General features: G+C 44.7%; 1 protein-coding gene across 1 annotated transcript; it reads left to right on the forward strand.

Annotated features, from left to right (window-relative positions):
• Positions 1 to 253: 253 nt before the first annotated feature.
• On the forward strand, positions 254 to 18314 carry lars1b (leucyl-tRNA synthetase 1b). The gene is made up of 30 exons (XM_042340086.1): positions 254 to 351; positions 1668 to 1789; positions 2297 to 2384; positions 2633 to 2713; positions 3506 to 3640; positions 4104 to 4265; positions 5586 to 5653; positions 6059 to 6284; positions 6874 to 6961; positions 7101 to 7177; positions 7632 to 7685; positions 8005 to 8145; positions 8594 to 8671; positions 8796 to 8881; positions 9334 to 9399; positions 9836 to 9918; positions 10520 to 10658; positions 11150 to 11362; positions 11688 to 11745; positions 11873 to 11936; positions 12623 to 12806; positions 13182 to 13272; positions 13796 to 13936; positions 14462 to 14602; positions 14833 to 14943; positions 15529 to 15639; positions 15896 to 16000; positions 16326 to 16421; positions 17455 to 17587; positions 17830 to 18314. Exons 1-30 carry the CDS (start codon positions 346 to 348, stop codon positions 18033 to 18035), a joined length of 3354 nt encoding a protein of 1117 aa, XP_042196020.1. The 5' UTR covers positions 254 to 345; the 3' UTR covers positions 18036 to 18314.
• Positions 18315 to 19538: the final 1224 nt, after the last annotated feature.

Here is a 19538-nt window from a genome sequence, read left to right on the forward strand (position 1 = left end):
CCCCCCCCTCCACTTCCTAACGGTCCGCACGCGCGGTGCTCTCCCCGCCCCCCACCCGCTTCCATCCCGTCATCAGTCAGCCAACCGCCAACCCCGCCCCCTCACGCGGTGCCCGTCGGGAGCTGTAGTCGCGGCGTCACGCGATCCCCCGGGGTTTGGGGTGAGTGGGCACTACAACACCCAGCGGGCCGCGCGCGACACGCCGGTCGGCGCGCAGGCGCAGCGGCTCCCCTCCCTCTCCCTGTCTGTCAGTCAGTCAGGCGGACGGCGTGGAGCGGCTCGGACTCGGCCGCTGGTTTGATTTTTTTTTGTGTGGCTTCTTCGCTGAGACCCCGCGCGCTCACCATGACGGTGAGTTTATTGGTGTTAACTCGACAACAGGAGCGTTTCCTCCCGACCCTCGTGTGGGTCTGTCTATGTCTGTCTTGTGTGTAGCTGTGTGTGTAGGTGTCTATCTGTCTGGGGGTGTGTGTCTGTCTATGTCTCTATGTGTGTGGGTGTCTGTGGGTATGTGTTGTGTGTGTGTGTCTGTGGATGTATGTCTGTCTGTCTGTGGGTGGGTATCTGTCTGTGTGTGTGTCTGTCAGTGTGTCTGTCTGTGGGTGTGTGTCTGTCTGTGGGTGTGTGTCTGTCTGTGTGTGGGTGTGTGTCTGTCTGTGGGTGTGTGCCTGTCTGTCTGTCTGTGTGGGTGTGTGTCTGTCTGTGGGTGTGTCTGTGGGTGTGTGTCTGTGTGTGTAGTGTGTCTGCGTATCTGTGTGTGTGTGTGTGTGTGGTGTGTGTCTGTGTGTGTGTCTGTCTGTGTATGTGTGTGGGTGTGTGTCTGTGTGTGTCTGTCTGTGGGTGTGTGTGTGTGCCTGTCAGTGTGTCTGTCTGTGTGGGTGTGTGTCTGTCAGTGTGGAGGCCCTATCGCGTGAGGAGGTGCAGCAGTGGGTGACAGGTGTCACTGAATAATAACAATAATAATAATAATCCTTGCATCTGACACGGCTCCGGCAGGTCAGGGCGAAACCTCGGGCAGGTTTCCTTACTCCCCGCACCTGATAATAATAATAATAACCCCTCAAGGAAAAAAAACCCCAATAATAACATTGGTCACTTCAATCCACGGACTGTTTGCGGGGACGCTGCTGCGGCGCAGTCGGCTGCCGAGTTTCGCCCACAAAATGTACAGCCGGTTCACTTTACAGTGTATCGTGAAGCGCTTTGAGACGTCATCAGGGATTTCTTCGCGCACACACACACACACACACACACGCACACATCAGCCCTTCGTGAAAGTCTCCGGTCCAGTTCCTGAGCCAGGCGGGTCTGCAGTAACCCAGGCCACTGCTGACCGCAGCATGGCCCAGCTTGGCTCGTTGGCGGGTCTCGGGAAGAGCAGACCGGTCACCGGGGGGGCCGGGGAGTCATTCCCACTCAGCTCCCGTTATCCCTGCAAGCCAAAGCTCTCTAACGGAAAGGGCCGGACAAGCAGCGGGAAAGCTTGCCAGACAGCGATATCAACGGCAAGCCACGCGGTCCTGGCTGGTTAGACTCCCGGCAGTACCCCCCCCCCACCACCCCCTCCTCCCCCAGTGCACGCTCTGGAATTGCTGAACTGTGCGTTAAGTTACGGGGAATCAGTTGGGTGTTTAAAAACTACGCTGCTTTTGTTCCCGTTTCTTTAGGAACGAAAGGGAACTGCCAAGGTCGATTATCTGAAGGGAATCGAAAAAGACATTCAGCAAAAATGGGAAAAAGAGAAGGTCTTTAATATAAATGCCGTTGAGCCCGGGAGTGCAGAGAGCAGGTAAATGGCCTCGATTTAAACACCATTTTTCCCATTGAAAAAGAGGCCAGTTTTAAAATTTACTAACAGGATTGTCTCCAGCAGAGGGCAATTGGGAGTACTCAGATGTACCAACTCTTCCACTGTGCTAACCGCCCTCTCCTCCTCCCCTGCTCAGTATCCGTCACTCTCTCTGTAAAGCACTCCGAAGGTTACTCTGCAGGAGGGTGCTATATAAATGCAAGTTGTTGTTCCTGTCATGACATCTGTCCCTAATTCCCCAGTCATTGTGAAACGCAGCTTAAAATAAAGTTAATTTATCTTGATTCAGACCTGCTGCAAGTTTAGCTTGGCAATCTTCTGAATCTTGGTGCTGTGAATTGTGAAATGTTGTAAGCTTTGAGGTGGTGAGCATTGGGCTACAAATATGCATTGCCTGCTGGTTATTAGACTCTGTGGTTATTGTGTTCACGGTGGGAAGGTATTATAAAATCTAGGCAAGTTATTTACCCTAATTTTCTTTTGCAGAAAGCCAAAATACTTTGTAACATTCCCCTATCCGTACATGAATGGGCGCCTTCATCTGGGACACACTTTCTCCTTGTCCAAATGTGAGGTAATGATTCTTTTTTTCTTTTAAAGTTGCTCCTCCAGGACAAGGAGATTATATATTGTGACAAGTTTGAATTCCATATTGAATGGTATTTTCCCAATACACGTTCTGCTTAAAAAGAATAGTTCGATGAAACATTTTTCGTTGTTGTTTAAGAGGACCTTAAGTTATAAACCATCTAAACTCTTTAACTAGATTAAAAACATGCAAGTTACTGCTCAGTATATCTTATCCTTTTTTTTCTTTGCCAGTTTGCTGTAGGATATCAGCGTTTAAAGGGAAAGAGGTGTCTGTTTCCTTTTGGATTGCATTGTACTGGGATGCCCATCAAGGTTTGTGTTGTTTGAAAGGAGTTATTTGTTTTTTTTTCTTGTTGGTTAGCTTGAATGTCATGTCAGGTGAGATTAGATTGCTCTGCACTGACTGGGAATGGAATGGACCTTGGAGTCTTTCTTGAATTGTACAACACCACATGGTGTGTTTCCCCATGGACCATATACAAAATGTTTGTCTGTCTGATGTGTATACAGTTTCCCTTTCATAACTGAGCTAGAGATTGATGGCTGCCAGGCTTCCACTTACAGATGTCACATCTGAGATTTGAAACTCACTGCATGGGAGGCATTGGTTCGACTGCAATTTAAGAGAGCTTTTTGAGTTTTAAGAGACTGCTGTGCAGCATCTGGGTGTTTGTGGGACATCTCTGTGTGCAGGTTGGCTGCTGCATATGCCCACAAAATGCACAGTCACCTCACTTTACAGTAAAATCTCAGTGAAACACTTTGAGGCATCCTCTTGCTGATGTGAAATACATCATGTTAAATCCAAAGATTATTAGCATCCAACAGTTGAATATAAGTGTATAAAATAACTGATTGACTGTCGTGACCCATTTCTACAGCAATCTCTTACTCTCTTCCTACTTTGAAGCTTCACACATTAATTGGAGATTGTCTATATATAAGAGAAACATTGAAGTGCCTTTTTTCTTAAAGTAAAGTTCTACTCTCCATTCATGGGAAGCGATTGGCTAATACTAAGTAAGCCCTTTGATAGCTAATGCATTCAGGAAACGACAGACTTAAGAGATCTCCTGTTCTGTTTTGTGATTGAAACCTGTTCAGGCGTGCGCAGACAAACTCAAGCGGGAGCTGGAGGTATACGGGAACCCACCTCAGTTCCCGGAGGAAGAGGAAGAAGAAGCTCCTGGGAATAAACTAGAAGAGATAATCATCAAGGACAAGGCAAAGGGCAAAAAGGTAGAAAATGTTCTGAGCGCACACTTCTTTATTTAACTTTCAACTACTCTTCAAAAAATATGGGTCCTTGATTAAGATCGGACTTTCTGCTTGCAACCCTTCAATGTTATTGCGAATATAATGTTTCTCGCTCCTTTAGAGATGCCACGCGGTGATGATAATACGCTACAATGACTGAGCCATTGTGGGACACTGCTATGCGCAATTGGCTGCCGCTTCGCCCACAACATTAACAATCGATTCACTTTACAGTATAAATGGCGAAGCACTTTCAGACGACTAAAATGTGATAAGGCGCTATATCAAATGCAAGGATTATTTATTTTTATCGTTCATTGACATGAGTGGAATAATTCATTGAGAACGAAAAGGGAGAATTGCCTACCAGAATTTGCAATATTTCCCATTCACGATTCAGGTCACAATTGTTCACGGGTTTTGTTTCCCTTTACCCATTGTGCAGAGTAAAGCAGCTGCCAAGACCGGCCGAGCCAAGTTCCAGTGGGACATCATGAAGTCCCTGGGTCTGTCTGACGTGGAGATTGTGGAGTTTGCAGAGGCTGAACACTGGCTTAACTACTTCCCACCCCTGGCAATTAAGGACCTGAAGAGTATCGGATTAAAGGTGTGTTTCAGAAACCTTACAAATAACATTAACGTTTGTTGGGTTATTTTGAAATGAATCTAAAGAGAAAATGAGCCAATCAGGAGGGCCTCAGTTTTTCGCACGTTGAGCTGAAGAAAGTTGTCTCTCGTCCAGGACTCGATGTCGGACAGACAGCTGTCAGGACATCGGTGGTCGTGGAGTTGAGAGTAGAGGAGGAAAGGTAGAGTTGGGTGTCATCCGCATACATGTGGGAGTTAACCCCGTGTCTGCGGATGATGTCACCAAGATACAGAGAATGAGAGATACACACACAGTGATATAATAATAATCCTTGCATTTGATATAGCGCTGTTCACATCTTCTAGATGTCTCAAAGGGCTTCACAGAATATACTGTAAAGTGAATTGACTGTATATTTGTGGGCGAAATGCGGCAGCCAAATGCGCACAGCAATGTCCCACAAAGAGTCGTGGATTGAAGCGACCAATTTTGTAATTTTTTTTATTATATACTCACAGAGAGAGACATACACACAGTGATAGATACACAGAGATACACGTAGAGTGATGCAGAGAGACAAACACACACTGACACAGAGGGATACACAGAGAAAAATAGACACACACAGATGGAGACAAATAGAGACACACAGAGCGAGATCCAGAGATGCAAGCGCACACATTGACAGATACAGAAACTCACACACACACAAAGTCACATAAAGAGAGAGACGGAGTGAGAGAGAAAGAGGGGTAAACACACACACACACACAGACTTGAGACTGCACACTGATACCCACAGAACCTGTGAAAAAAAATGCAGAGACAGGTGAAACATACATGGTGAGACACGCACACACACACACTGAGACACAGAGACAGACAGACACGCACATGGACGAAGAGCTACATATGGGGTGGATGGAGAGATGGGGAGCACCTGTACATTGAGGGGAAGACTGGGGTTGGGGGGGAGGGTGAGGTGTCTGGAAAGGGAAGTACCGTGGAAGAGGAAACAGCTAAGACTGGTGGTTAGATATGGATAGGAACAGATAAACAGGTATAGGTAATGAGGTTTCAGATCGTCATTCCGAAAATCATACAGGGGTTGCGGAGAACGAATGTAACAGACTCTTAAAGTACATCCTTATTGGCAGCACATGGGACATTATAGATTTAGATACCATCGTAATTCAAAATGGATGTGAACTTGTTTTAGCTGATTTCTCCCTTGCCGCGCATGACAATCATGTTGTTGAAGCTCTGTCATCGTTTGGAGTAAAGCTGTGTGTCATTTTGTTCGCCCGCCTGACATCTATCTCTGTGTTCTTGTTACAGGGGGTCGGTCCTCAGGAGTACACCTTAATCAAGATGAAGATCCTTGTGCCTTATCCATCAAAACTAAGGTAGTCATCACACGAACTAATCTGTCTGGCTATTCAAATCCTGACCTCAGGACGATAGTATTAGCACAGTCACCCATCTGGTGTTCATTCTAGTGATGAAGGCAAACTCCGGGTGCTGCATTGCCAATTGTTGGAAGTATAACTATATTAATAATCCTTGCATTTGATATAGCACCTCATCACGTCTTCAAGACTTCTCAAAGCGCTTCACAGGATATACTGTGAAATGAATTGACCGTATATTTTGTTGGAGAGACCCGGCAGCCAATTGCACAGCAGTGTCTCCACTGCACTAGGACTTGTCTGCGCTCCAGAATGAAAAGCGAACGAAATTTGGTTACCACATGGGAAAGAGTTGACTTTAGCCAAGATCCAACGTAATGAATCGCGTTTCCTCTCTCACAGCGGCCTTCAACATCGTAACGTCTTTCTCGTGGCTGCCACACTGAGGCCCGAGACCATGTTTGGTCAAACAAACTGCTGGGTCCGTCCCGACATGAAGTATATAGCCTTTGAGACAGTTAATGGGGACGTTTACATCTGCACTCAGCGAGCAGCAAGGAACATGTCCTTCCAGGGGTTTACCAAAGAGAATGGAAAGGTTCCTGTGATCGTGGAGCTTATTGGCCAGGTGAGTGTGTTCACAGATCACTGGCTGTATATATTTGTGTGAATCTGAGACATCGTTCAGTCCTGGATGTTAAGTCACCTTTGGCAAAAATCAGTATGGAAAGAAAAGAAGATGATGGATCTAATTTGTTATCTTCAAAAACTGGCTGACAACTAGAGCAAGCGGTTTTCTTTTACGTGATGTTTAGCTCTTTCTTGGCACCTCAGCTAATAGCAAACAGATGATCAGGAACTCAGTGCATATACTGTAATTCCAGAAGTCTTTAGCCTGCCCTGAGGAACAGCCTGAACTAATAGCTGAACTAATGAATTCCACACATTTAGCTACATTTCTGTACAGTGATGCTTTGCTGTAATCCTGCACAACTTATTTTACTGAAGATTTTGCTTTAAGGAATACTGCTGTGGGCTTTATGGTGTCAATTTTAAAGCTGTATTTAAAAACTTCTCAATCTACCTATGTAATTAATGTTAGATATTATGTTAAAATAGCACACAATCATACAGAATGACTGGTTTTCAGAGTAGTGGAGTGAAATCTTGGTAAATGTTCTATCCTTACTTCTAATTTCCCTTGTAATTCCCTTTAGGACATCCTTGGTGCATCACTGAGCGCTCCCCTGACTTCCTACAAGATTATCTATGCCCTCCCTATGCTCACCATCAAAGAAGACAAAGGTATTCCACGTTTTGCTGTCTGACAGTTAACGTGTAAAAGTAACTTGTTTGATAATTACCACTTGCTGACCACAAATTCTCAAAAAACAAAAGAGCTTCACGTGCGCTCATTTGAATTTATTTTCCTTCCCTCTAACAGGAACCGGGGTGGTCACCAGTGTTCCTTCTGATGCTCCAGATGATATTGCAGCTCTCCGGGACCTGAAGAAGAAGCAGGTATGTATATGGGATGAGCTCCTCCAGTTCTGGATGTGAAATGCTGCTTCCTGAGGTATCCAACCCATAGAGATGCTGAGATTTTTACAGGAAGGGTACAATTTTGTATGGTCATCTTAATATAGCATTGCCAAGCAACCAAAATGGATAGAACCTTAGCTATTTGGGTTAAGATATCCTTCCCAGAGTCCCTCCTCCTCGCTCCATCCCTTGCCACCTTCAAGGCCCATCTCAAGACCTTCCTTTTCGACCGTGCCTTCGTTCATCCTTCCTCCTACACTCTCCCTGTCCTCCACCATTCTCTAATCCCAACCTGCCCTACGGGTGCAAACCCCTCATTGTGCAGCGCTTTAGTAGGTCCGGATGTGAAAGACGCTGTATAATTTTGTATAAATCAATTTGTTGTTGTTAAAAGAGCATTTTTGGAAAAGTTACTTTTGTCTTGATCCTTTAGGCACTGAGAGAGAAGTACGGAATCAGCGATGAAATGGTCCTACCTTTTGAGCCGGTGGGTGTGCTTTAACTGAACACGATGTCCAGATAAAGACACAGATTAATGTCATTTTACATTGTAATCATCATTGAGAAACATGGCTTGCATGAGAACTGTTCAATACTGGTCAAATAAATACACATCATTCTTCCAACAATCCCATCCCTCGTAACCACAAGACGGATGAATGTAGTTCTGAACGCAGCATTCAGCGAAGCCATTGTGATCTTCGATTCTGATCTTCACTTCAAGATGGAGATTATAATGTATGTTTGTAGAGGGCCAGGATTTTGCCACATCTAACCAATGATTTTGCGGTTGGTTGACACACTAGGTCCCCATCATTGAAATCCCTGGATTTGGGAACCTCTCAGCTCCGACTGTGTGTGATGAGCTTAAGATTCAGAGCCAGAATGACCGGGAAAAGCTTATGGAGGCCAAAGAGCAAGTTTATCTGAAAGGCTTTTATGAGGGAGTAAGTAATGCATTGTGGCACTCCTACACAAATCCGCAGGGTAATGGTATCAGAGCGTTTAATTATTAAGAATAATTATGTCGGATAATTCGCTTGGAGAGTGTTCATTATAAATGTGTGTGAAGCTATTTATAAACACTTCAAAATCGCTTTCAGTAAATCTTAGTGCTGCTGTACACCAGAAGAATTATGTTTAAAAAATCTACATGCCTTTTGGTTTGAACTGTACTTAAAAAAATATAACTATAGTGGAATTATTAATTTTAGTCTAAATTAAAAGATTTAGAATTGTGACTTTGAAATCCAGCGTTGCAAAATGCTGCTAAGAAATGGTGAAGGCAAATATTCTTTGCATCTTGAGTGTGCTGACTTCTCGGAGAAATATTCTGTGGCGCAATGAATGAGGATCAGAGATGCTAATTGAATACTCACGAACCTTCTTATGTAGATAATGCTGGTAGAAGGGTTTAAAGGGCAGAAGGTGCAAGACGTCAAGAAACCGATTCAGCGGATGATGATAGACAAGGTGAGTGTTACTTTGCTTAAAAAAGATCAGTCACTGCATGACGGGAGTTCCTATGAAGCTGTTTGAGATGTTTCAATGTTATATTTTAGGCTTGTGCAAGTGATTCTTAATGACTGTATTGTAGGGAGAAGCTATGATCTACATGGAACCAGAGAAGCAAGTCATGTCCAGGTCTGCAGATGAATGTGTGGTAGCTCTGTGTGACCAGTGGTAAGTGTCTCATTGACATGATAAGGCACTTATAATAATAATAATAATTAATTTCTTTATCACTTTACCAAAAGCAAGGATCAATTTCAAGATCCTCAATCCTCCTTTTGAAATCCCTCCACAGCCTCGCTCCAGTCTCTGGCCAACCTTTTTCAGCCCCAAGTCCCAGCCCACACACTGACCTTCTGACTCCAGGTTATTGCTTGTGAACCACTCCCACTATTCCACTCTCACAGGCCAAACCTTCAGCTCCTGCTATCTGAATCCCACTGTCAAAACTCCTTTTTTTGGGTGTTTCTTGTTTTCTATTGAGGGCGGAAGGAATTCAGACTTGTACAGGTCACTGGAAGGGTCACAGCTGCTGATGAATCGTACAGATTTGTTCTCTGTTCATTTAATATGTTTATTCTGTGCTGTTGGAACTTTGTCTCACTGCTTGATTCTAAATGCAGGTACTTGGACTATGGTGAAGCAACCTGGAAGAAACAGACTGGAGAACACCTAACAAAGCTAGAAACGTATGTGCCATCATTTGGATTTTTTTTCTGTTGCACTTCTGCTCCCCTCTCCCTAACCTTTTCTTAGAGCTCTGTCCTAGCCTTGAGGGAGCAGTGATGGAAAGGCTTTAATCAACCATTGAAAAAATGTACTGACATTAGCACATTAGCTCAGACGTAGAAAAGATTGCACTGAAACAACAAGTTGCATTTATATAGCATCTTTCACGTCCCACAACTCAAGATACCAGGGTTAACAAGTTATGACCGCCATCAATATCTATCCGACACAGATTAAATCCTTAAGATAAACTGCTGCGGTTATAATACTTGCATTTGATATAGCGTCTTATCACGTCTTCAAGACGTCTCCAATCGCTTCACAGTATAGTCTGCAAAGTGGATTTGATGTATTTTATTATTACATTGGACAGGCTTTTTCTCTTCCATTTTTCAGATTCTGTGAGGAGACCAAGAGGAATTTTGAAGCTAGCCTGAACTGGCTCCAGGAACACGCCTGCTCAAGAACATATGGTCTAGGTATTTATTGCATTGGTACCAACTTTTTTGTTGACGGCCATTCTCAGGAATGTCGTGACTTGGATTTCCTGATGTCAATCATGCCTCCTTGAGCAGTTACGAAGGGGAATGCTTGTCACTGAGCCACAGGAAGAAAGCGGGTGGGAAACATAAAGAACTAGTCATTCAATTAATTAAGTTCCATTTTGATAGGGCTCCTTCATCTGCATCAAATCTGTAGAAAATCCAACTCCTAATTAAGACCGAATTTAATTTTCCAAAATTCTGCAAAACCTCAAATTCTAAGGTGTTGATCTTAAGGCTAAAAAAGAAATGAGACATTTGAGGTTTCTGATACTTTGAATAAGATGGGCTAATGACTGTTCGACATATCTGCCAGAGGAGAGATTGAATGTGGTGTTCAAGAGACGAAAGGAATAAGGGAAAAGGCAATAGTTGTAGTAATAATAATCATAATTTGATATAGTGCTTTATTGCGTCTTTGAGGCGTCTCAAAACACTTCACTGGATATATTATAAAACAGAGTGACTGTATTGTAGCCGATATTCCTTTGCCTGTCTACCAATGTTGTACAGTGTTGTCCATGTTGTTTTCTTTCAGGCAGTCGCTTACCATGGGATGAGTATTGGCTGATCGAGTCCCTCTCCGATTCCACTATTTACATGGCTTACTATACAGTGGCTCACCTGCTGCATGGGGGATCTCTGAACGGTCAGGGAGCGAGTCCACTCGGCATCAGGTGAGATACCAGGCTGTCAAAGTGAGTTTAATGCGTGTAAAAACCGCATTACAGCGCGGTGGCCATCGTGAAATGGAGCTCAAATATTGTGGAGCATCATTTTCTAAGTGCAGACTGTTAGGACACTTTCATTTCTGAAACCTGGGTTTGAACTCCGCCCAGACTAATGGGTGGGTGACTGCCGACTGTTTCATTCCCGCATTAGCTATCCTTGATATTTAGGAAGTGTCACACTAGTACGAGGGAAGGGAACTTGCACTCAGATTGGCGTATTGAAAGCTTTACTCCGTCTCCAGCTCGTACTTTGCCTGATTTAAGAGTGACGGCAGCTGATACTCGGTGGCTAGTGGTGAGAATATGTTCCACTTCCATTGCTGACTTGCTTCGATATCGGTCAAAGAAGAACCGAGGCCAAGAACCACGGCACCTTCCAGCGTATTGCACTGAAGGCCGAGTCTTCTTGTTTGACGTTTGGCCTTTATTTCCCTCAGGCCAGAACAGATGACAAGAGAAGTCTGGGATTATATATTCTTCAAAGGAGCCCCGTATCCAAAGACCCAGATTGCGAAACCGATTCTGGATCAGCTGAAGATGGAGTTTGAGTACTGGTATCCGGTGGATTTGCGCGTTTCTGGAAAGGACTTAGTTCCAAACCATCTCTCGTACTACTTGTACAATCATGTAGCCATGTGGCCGAAAGACAGGTGAGTGAACATTGCTGGGTTAGAACACGTATGAGATCCATCAACACCCCTCTCTGTATCCTGAGACTGGGAGAAATCTGTCCAAATCTGTTTCAGTCGGACTATGTTGGACAGGTAATGGTACATTTCTATATCATTTGTTTCTCAGTGATAACTCCCCAGAACGCTACTAATGGACATAACAACTGCTTGTCAACCTGAACTAAACAATTATATTGGTAGTGAACGGGAGGCACTCATTTAAAGGGGGAAAATATGTCTTCTTGTTCTGTGTGAAAAATTGTATGTATTTTTGGCATAATCCAGCTTTACTTTTGAATTGCAGTAATAAGTGGCCTCAGGCGGTGAGAGCGAATGGACACTTGCTGTTGAACTCAGAAAAGGTACCATATATGATGTTACTGTTGGGAGATTTAGAATGAGGGGATGTTAGTGGTTTGAATTGTTTTCAAGGCTTTTGTCGGCGAGTTTTGCTCTGAATCACACTGCCCTTGTTCCTTTTCCCTGTAGATGTCAAAATCCACGGGCAACTTCCTTTCCCTGACTGAAGCTGTGGACAAATTCTCTGCTGACGGTAATTTTGTGTTCTCAGCGGGTTTGTTTTCTGAGAAAGGCAGCTCCCCCATGCACCACCGACACGCACACACATACCTGTGCGCATTTAATTATATTGCCCCTTGCATTTGATATAGTGCACTTGCATGTCGCGAGGATATACTGTAAAGTGTAGGATTTCACAGGATCGCTGTAAAATGTGGTAGCTATATTTTGTAGCCAAACGCAGCAGTCAATGTGAGCACAAGAATGTCCCATAAACAGCCGTGAAGTGAATGACCAATTTTGTCTGGGGAATTGTTTCCCAGTACACCGGGAGAAACTCCCTCTTTTTTGAATAGTTCCGTAGGATGTTTAACTTCCACCTGAACATGCAGACAGGACTTCAGTTTAACGACTCGGTTTAACTTCTCATAACACGTAAAATATATCTGGCTGTAGTTTAATTGAGGCAATCTTTGCGCAAACACATTTTCCACAAAAGAGGTGAAGAGGTTGCCACAAAAGCATTATTCTTACTGCAGGCCGAACTGAGAAATAGTGCCAACCTTGTGCACAACCACTGAGTTTATATAATGGAGACTTGGTCATAGGAACAGAGAGATGAGGAACATTTTTTACTGGCCCCTTGTTTACTTGCGTCAGGCAAGTGGTTACAGATGCTGTGTAACCCGTGTGAAATGTTTGACACAAACTCCCCCACAGGAATGCGCCTCGCTCTGGCTGACGCCGGCGACACAGTGGAAGACGCCAACTTTGTGGAAACCATGGCGGACGCGGGTATACTGCGCCTGTACACCTGGGTGGAGTGGGTGAAGGAAATGATCGCAAACCGCGAGAGTCTTCGGAGTGGGGCCGCCAACACCTTCAATGACCGAGTCTTTGCCAGGTAAGATAGCCATGGGTTGCTGCACAGGACGGGAAAATGCTCACCGTGAGCATTCAGACTGTTCCAAATACCGCAGAATTGTTCTTCTGGAACCAGTTTTAAAATTGCTTTTCTTTTCCGATTCCGTGCTGCCATCCTGCAGCTGAGAGATTTTGAAGCTTCGGGACATTCATCCGATGTGAAAGGCACAGGATAAGTGCAAATGGACGAAGCTAGTGTTTTATCCTAGGATGCCATCACTGCTGCCTTATATTTAATCAACAGGTTCTCTCTGTACGGAGTGGCAAAGTCAATTGCATTAATTAAATGCTCAGTATCTGTGGAGATCTCTGTGGTACATGTGTCTAAACTACTGCTTTGTTGCTTCCTTCATAGTGAGATGAATGCTGGCATTCTGAAGACAGAACAACACTATGAGAAGATGATGTTTAAAGACGCTTTAAAAAACGGTTTCTTTGAGTTTCAGGTATGGGACCGGTGCTGCATGTTATTAGAACAAGTCGTACACTTTGCCAGGAAGAACCTGAATTTGTTAGGTTACTGCAAGCCCTCAGACGCACTGGAATCCAGAGGACTGATTAATAATAATCCTTGCATTTGATACAGTGCCTCATCGCGTCTTCGAGACGTCTCAAAGCGCTTCACAGGAATCACTGTAAAGTGAATTGACTATGTATTTTGTGGGCGAAATGCAGCAGCCAATTACGCACAGAGGTGTCCCACAAACAGCCGTGGATTGAGTGACCAATTTATTGTTCTATTATTTTTTTTTGACGGAATTATTACCCCCGGAAAAGCGATCCACCAATCGACTAACAACCCGTTTCCCACTCGCTGCTAAGTAAATGGGTGCGGAGTAAGTAAATTTGCCCAATGTTTGCCCTGCTCGGGGAATCGAATCCAGGTCTCTTGCTTGCGAGGCGAGTGCTCTAAGCTACAGAACCGCTGAGCTACAGGACTCCACAATGACTTTTTAATGTGTGTTACAGGCGGCGAAAGACAAGTACCGTGAGGTTGCAGTTGAAGGAATGCACCGAGACCTAGTCTTCCAGTTTATTGAAACCCAGACTCTGCTGCTGGCTCCCATATGCTCTCACCTTTGTGAACACATCTGGGCTCTTCTAGGAAAGGTAATAATAATGATAATCTTTGCATTTGATATAGCGCCTCATCACGTCTTCTAGACGTCTCAAAGCGCTTCACAAGATATACTGTAAAGTGAATCAACTGTATATTTTGTAAGCGAAAGGTAAGGTCACACTGTCATTATAGTAAGGTTCCACATTTACTAACTCCGATGAGCTTTTAAGATAAAGAATTGAACGCTTCTGCATCTCAGTGTGAGCAAACCATATCTGAATCCCCCCCCAAGGAAATCAAAGCTTTATCCTAATTGAATTTTTAAGCTGATCTCGTAACCACCTTGACGAATTGCTGACTTGTAAAATGTAGGATTATTCCAAGTGCCTTTATGTATCCCACTGGGCCGGAGTTACAAACCTAATAGCCCTATATTTTAGTGAAGTAAAATCACGGAGAAAATCCTGCTAAGAGTTTTAGACTGGGTTGTTTTAAGTACCCATGTAGTTGTTTCTCATTTTATTTGAATGTATTGGGATTGAAATGGCTTCTTTGCCCTTTTTTGCACTTTGCAGCCTGAGTCGATCCTGAAGGCGAGCTGGCCAGCAGGCGGAGCCGTGGACGAAATCCTCATTCGCTCTTCCCAGTATTTAATGGAAACAGCGCACGATGTCCGACTCCGTGGCAAGAGCTACATGATCGTTGGTAAAGGAAAGGTGTGAAGAGCTGATGTGGGTTATTGCTGGGGAGGGTTTCGGGAACAGTCTGCGTATCCAAGGGTCTAAGAGCTGATCTCCTCAACTGATCTCTTTGGCCCATCGGGTCTTTGGACCCTATAATGTAAGAGTTTCCCGCTCTATACCTCGGTGTGAGTTGGTGCTTGTTCTGTGGATTATCCATAGTCTGTCTGTGCTGTAAGTAATGCCTGTGCATTCTTCTGTTACAGAAAGGGGAAGTAAAGCCAGTACAGAAGCCCTCCCACTGCAATATTTATGTGGCAAAAAACTACCCCTCATGGCAGCACACTGCTTTATTGGTGCTTCGCAAGCACTACAAGGCAAGTGACAAATGGTTTTCTCGCTCAGCACTAAAACTCACAGTAATTAGGCTGGACAGTTTCATCTGTGTTGTTCCCCACAATATTAATAATTATTATTATTAGTTTCAATATTTGTAAACGCTTTTAAGGTGAAGTAACTTGGTTCAGCAGAGCTCCTCTGTCACCCTCACTGCAAGACTTCTAACAGGCAGAGTGTCATAATAATAATCCTGGCGTTTGATACAGCACATCATCACGTCTTCGAGATGTCTCAAATAATAATAATAATAATCCTTGCATTTCATACAGCGCTTTTCACGTCGGGAGGACGTCCCAAAGCGCTTCACAGAATATACCAGACTTGGTGAATTGACTGTATATTTTGTGGGCGAAACCAAGAAGTCATCGCTCTCTAACTTTCCACCTCACCCAATGGATAGTGTCCAGTGTGATCAGATGCCATTAGCATTGGAAGGCAGAGTCAAAAGTGCCATAAATACTGAATCTCTTTGATTTGAATGATGCCGTTCTGTGCTAATGTATATAGTATTTTTAGACAGTTTGGAATCTGGACTAAATTTCATTGTGGTGGTTGCATTCTAGGAAAATGACAGCCGTCTGCCGGACAATAAAGTTATCGCCACTGAACTGAAAGACCTGCCCGAGCTGAAGAAATACATGAAGAAAGTCATGCCCTTCGTAGCTATGATCAAGGTACGGACTTGGACAGTAATTAGCAAAGTGTGTATGTCTTATCCTGGGCTTCAAAGTGGTTGTGTGTGTGTGCCTAAGAGTGTGTGGGATGGGGTGGGTGATATTTGTAGCACATGAGTAAATTGAAACTTAACACTAGTCAACTCCTCAAACAACAACACATGACCCTCCGCCTCACTATTCCAACCCAGGGCAGCAGGAATGAGGTGGGCAAGCACACCCGAGTACAAACACTAGTTTTATTTTTTTTCTACAGGAAAATCTAGAGAAGAACGGACCTCGTGTTCTCGACCTGGAGCTGGAGTTTGACGAACGGGCTGTGTTGATGGAAAACATTGTCTATTTAACCAATTCACTGGAGGCAAGTGCCACTGACAGCGCTAATGTGGATCTACAGACATCACTGAAAAATAACTGTTTCTTTCTAAGGATACGAGTAGTGGCCAGAGACAGCGCTAGGTACTAGCGGAACCTTCAACACACTCTGAGTGTATTGTTTCCTGGTGTGTGCTGGTCTGGCAATGAGCTCTTATTCAGTACAGACACCTTGGCGATGGCAAATTGAAGGAGAAAAGTTTGTATCAAATACTAAAATGTGCCAAAGGGGCGAGCGCTTCATCCTCGTGCTATATAAGTGCAAGTTGTTGTACTGATTTATTTTTCCCTCCTCTGCTATCGTTTTACAGCTGGATGGAATTGACGTGCTGTATGCATCAGACGCAGACGATAAAATCCGAGATGAATGCTGTCCAGGAAAACCGTTCTGCGTGTTTAGAACAGAGGTTATTATATTTGTTGTCATGTTATTATATCACAAATATCGGATCCGTTTACTTTTCAAATCCTGATCCCCAATCGAACCGTTTCCCAGGCCTCTGGTATCTTGCCTCAATAGACACTCAGGAGCCTAGACACACTGATTTCAACACTTCAAAGTAGACCTTCAACAACAACAACAACAACAACAAGATTCCATTTATAAAGCGCCTTTCACGTCAGGAGGACGTCCCAAGGCGCTGCACAGTTGGGTCATGACCCGAGCAGGGGGGAAATGGTCAGGGTGAGGGAGGGAAGGGAGGGAGCGAGGAGGGGGAAATGGTCAGGGTGAGGGGAGGGAAGGGAGGGAGCGAGGAGGGGGAAATGGTCAGGGTGAGGGGAGGGGAGGGAGCGAGGAGGGGGAAATGGTCAGGGTGAGGGGAGGGATGGGAGGGAGGAGAAGGGGGAAGAGAGTCGAGAGGGGAGCTGAAGGCTCGGTATCTGTATGGCTCATTTCCACACCAGGTAGATTCATTGGGAAGAGCGCATCATATCACACAGTTTAACAAGTGCAAAATTGCATCCCTCAGGTTAATCATTAATCATGTCCTCACTTCTTGCCATGGTGAGCTCATCATTGTGGTCTCAAAGGGTGATGGGGTTTATAAAAAATAGCCATAAACTTAAAAGCGCTTTGTGGTTCTGAAATAAAACCCCCCATCCACCTCGGCTTTGCTTTCTCTGCACACAGAACGCAGCCCTTCCCAAGCCAGGTTCTCTGTTGAGAGAACTGACCCCAATATGTGTTTCACTCAGTTCTGGACAATCCTCCCAATGAAGGACATTAAAATTGTCACGCGATGAATCAAGGGAATCAGTGGACATAGATTCAGAAGAACAAACTGCCACTGAGTCTCCTTTTGTGACTTTTAAACCATATATTATTGGGTTTCTGTTCCCCATTGGAAGACCCACAGGGTGGAGTGGTGAAGCTTGGTGTGTAAGGCAATTCTTGACGAGTTTTTTTTTCTCTCTCTCTCTCTCTCGTCTTGTTCACAGCCTGGTGTGCCCATGTACTTGGTGAACCCGCAGCCAGCTAATGGACATTTCTCTACCCGGATCGACATCCGACAGGGTGACAGGAAGGACACCGTGGTTAGAAGGCTGATGAAGATGGACCGGAGCCTTAAAGGTATATCTGATTGGCCAAGAGGGATTTAAACACTCGGATTTTGTTGTGTCGGCTGTTTGAGCTGCCTGTGTAAATGTAAGGATTTTATTCTTTTAAGAATATCTATTTTTCATATATTATGCAAAGCTGTTGGTGGCTGGGGGACAATCTGTTTTATGTCTCTACTGTCAATCCACGACTGTTCTGTGGGACACTGCAGCGCTTTCACCCACAAAATAACACGTTTCGATTTGTGTTTTCAGACGAGGCCAGAGTAAAGCTGATGAGATACGAAGACCCAGCACTCGGTCCGCGTCAGGTCCCAGTCCTTGGGAAGGAAGATGTGGGTAAAGTGGCCATTTCCGAGCAGGCGACCTTTCACGTGGACTTGACCGCGAAAAAGATCTACTTGGTTGATGCCAGCATGAAGCTGGATTTAGGAGACACACTCATCTACCTAGTGCATTGACGGACGACAGAATGAAACCCTCCATCCCTCACCCTAGTCGCAGGCTGGTAACGCATTGACTGACCTCTGTTTTCCCCCAATTATCAATGTTAAGTATAGATACTGAACTGACAATTCACCTCGACTTTGCTCAAAGCGGTTTTGCTCCAGAACTCAAGAGTGCTGATTGATAGATGTTCTTGGTTCTGTCTGTAGCACTGAATTTCTACATGAATTAATGAAACACGTGGGTCAGGAGGTAATGTGGAAGGTCGTTTCATCAATAAAAGGTTAAGCCAGGCAGTGCAGCCCGAGTTTGATTTCCTGCCATTTGCAAAAGGCTTGAGCAAACCACAGGAGATATGTGTCTCGATGCATCTTCTGCAATGGGAGCCACAAAACAACCGCACAAGAGGGGTGTAATGATATGGGCTGTCGGGTGGGTGGTTGTCTTAGCTTCTAGGGAGCGATAGCCCTTCAGTGCTGACGTGCGCCAAACTCCAAAACCCTTTCCTGAGGGAAAGTACTGCGTCTCAAACAGCAAATGTTTTGTTCCTCAGTAGACGACAATTGGGAAGTGGGGGCAAGACTAGAGTCTGTTACCTTCTCAGGGTATGAATTAAATGCAACCTTTCCGCGCAGCATCTGGCCTTATTGTGCGTCCTCTCTTTGGAGCGAGGGTGCGGGGGGGGGCTATCAACCAAGTTCTGTTCAGGGCCCAGTTTTAATAATCAACCAAAATTTGGTCACTTCAATCCACGACTACGTGCCCGGGACACCGCTGTGCGCAATTGGCTCCCGCGTTTCGCCCACAAGATACAATCAGTCAATCCACTTTACAATATGTTCTGTGAAGAGCTTTGAGACGTCTTAACCATGTGCCAGATCAAATGCAAAAGATTATTATTTTATAAACTTCGCCATTGAGACTTACCTAAAGAGGAAGGTAATTGCCAGTCGCTGCCCCAATCTCCTTTCACATTGTTCCTCTGCTTAGGAACGAGCTGTTAGCCACTGCGTGGCGACATTGAGCCACTGTCGATCAATTTACACAGCAGTCGACATTGCAGCTCGTGGTACTGCAGTCGGGAAGTGTACGAGACAGTATTTTTTGCGGGGTTTCCCCTGTTCCTTTTTTTTTCTCTCTTGTGAACCCGCAGATCTGTTCCGCAGTTGAGTTTGACACAACGAGGATCGTGCAAACATCTCCCTGTACACGGACGGGCAGGGACCTGTCTTTTCGGTATTTTTTTTTTCCTTTCTTGTTCAAAAAAAAATGTTCTTTCCTTCGCTGCTCATCTCCATGACGACCAACTCTGTGCATGAGAAAGGCGGTGAATGTGAGGCTGAGAGTACGGGCGGCAGGCAGGGTGCAAAGGGGTGACCAGGGCAGTTTAAGATGGGTGCGTTGCAAAGGCTAGCTTTACCCATGCAGTGTCTTCAGTCTTAAGCAGGTCTGTTGTGATCTTCCCACTGGTCGTCATAATAATTTTTACTTTTGATAAAACGCTTTATCACGTAGTT

Source organism: Callorhinchus milii, unplaced genomic scaffold (assembly GCF_018977255.1).
Source record: "Callorhinchus milii isolate IMCB2004 unplaced genomic scaffold, IMCB_Cmil_1.0 Scaffold13, whole genome shotgun sequence".
NCBI lineage: Eukaryota > Metazoa > Chordata > Chondrichthyes > Chimaeriformes > Callorhinchidae > Callorhinchus > Callorhinchus milii.

Excerpts from the sequence above, each read along its gene's own strand:
- lars1b (XM_042340086.1), top strand. Across the intron at positions 2,385-2,632 it reads TCTCCTTGTCCAAATGTGAG|TTTGCTGTAGGATATCAGCG; the intron begins GTAATGATTCTT and ends TTTCTTTGCCAG. Across the intron at positions 2,714-3,505 it reads GTACTGGGATGCCCATCAAG|GCGTGCGCAGACAAACTCAA; the intron begins GTTTGTGTTGTT and ends AAACCTGTTCAG.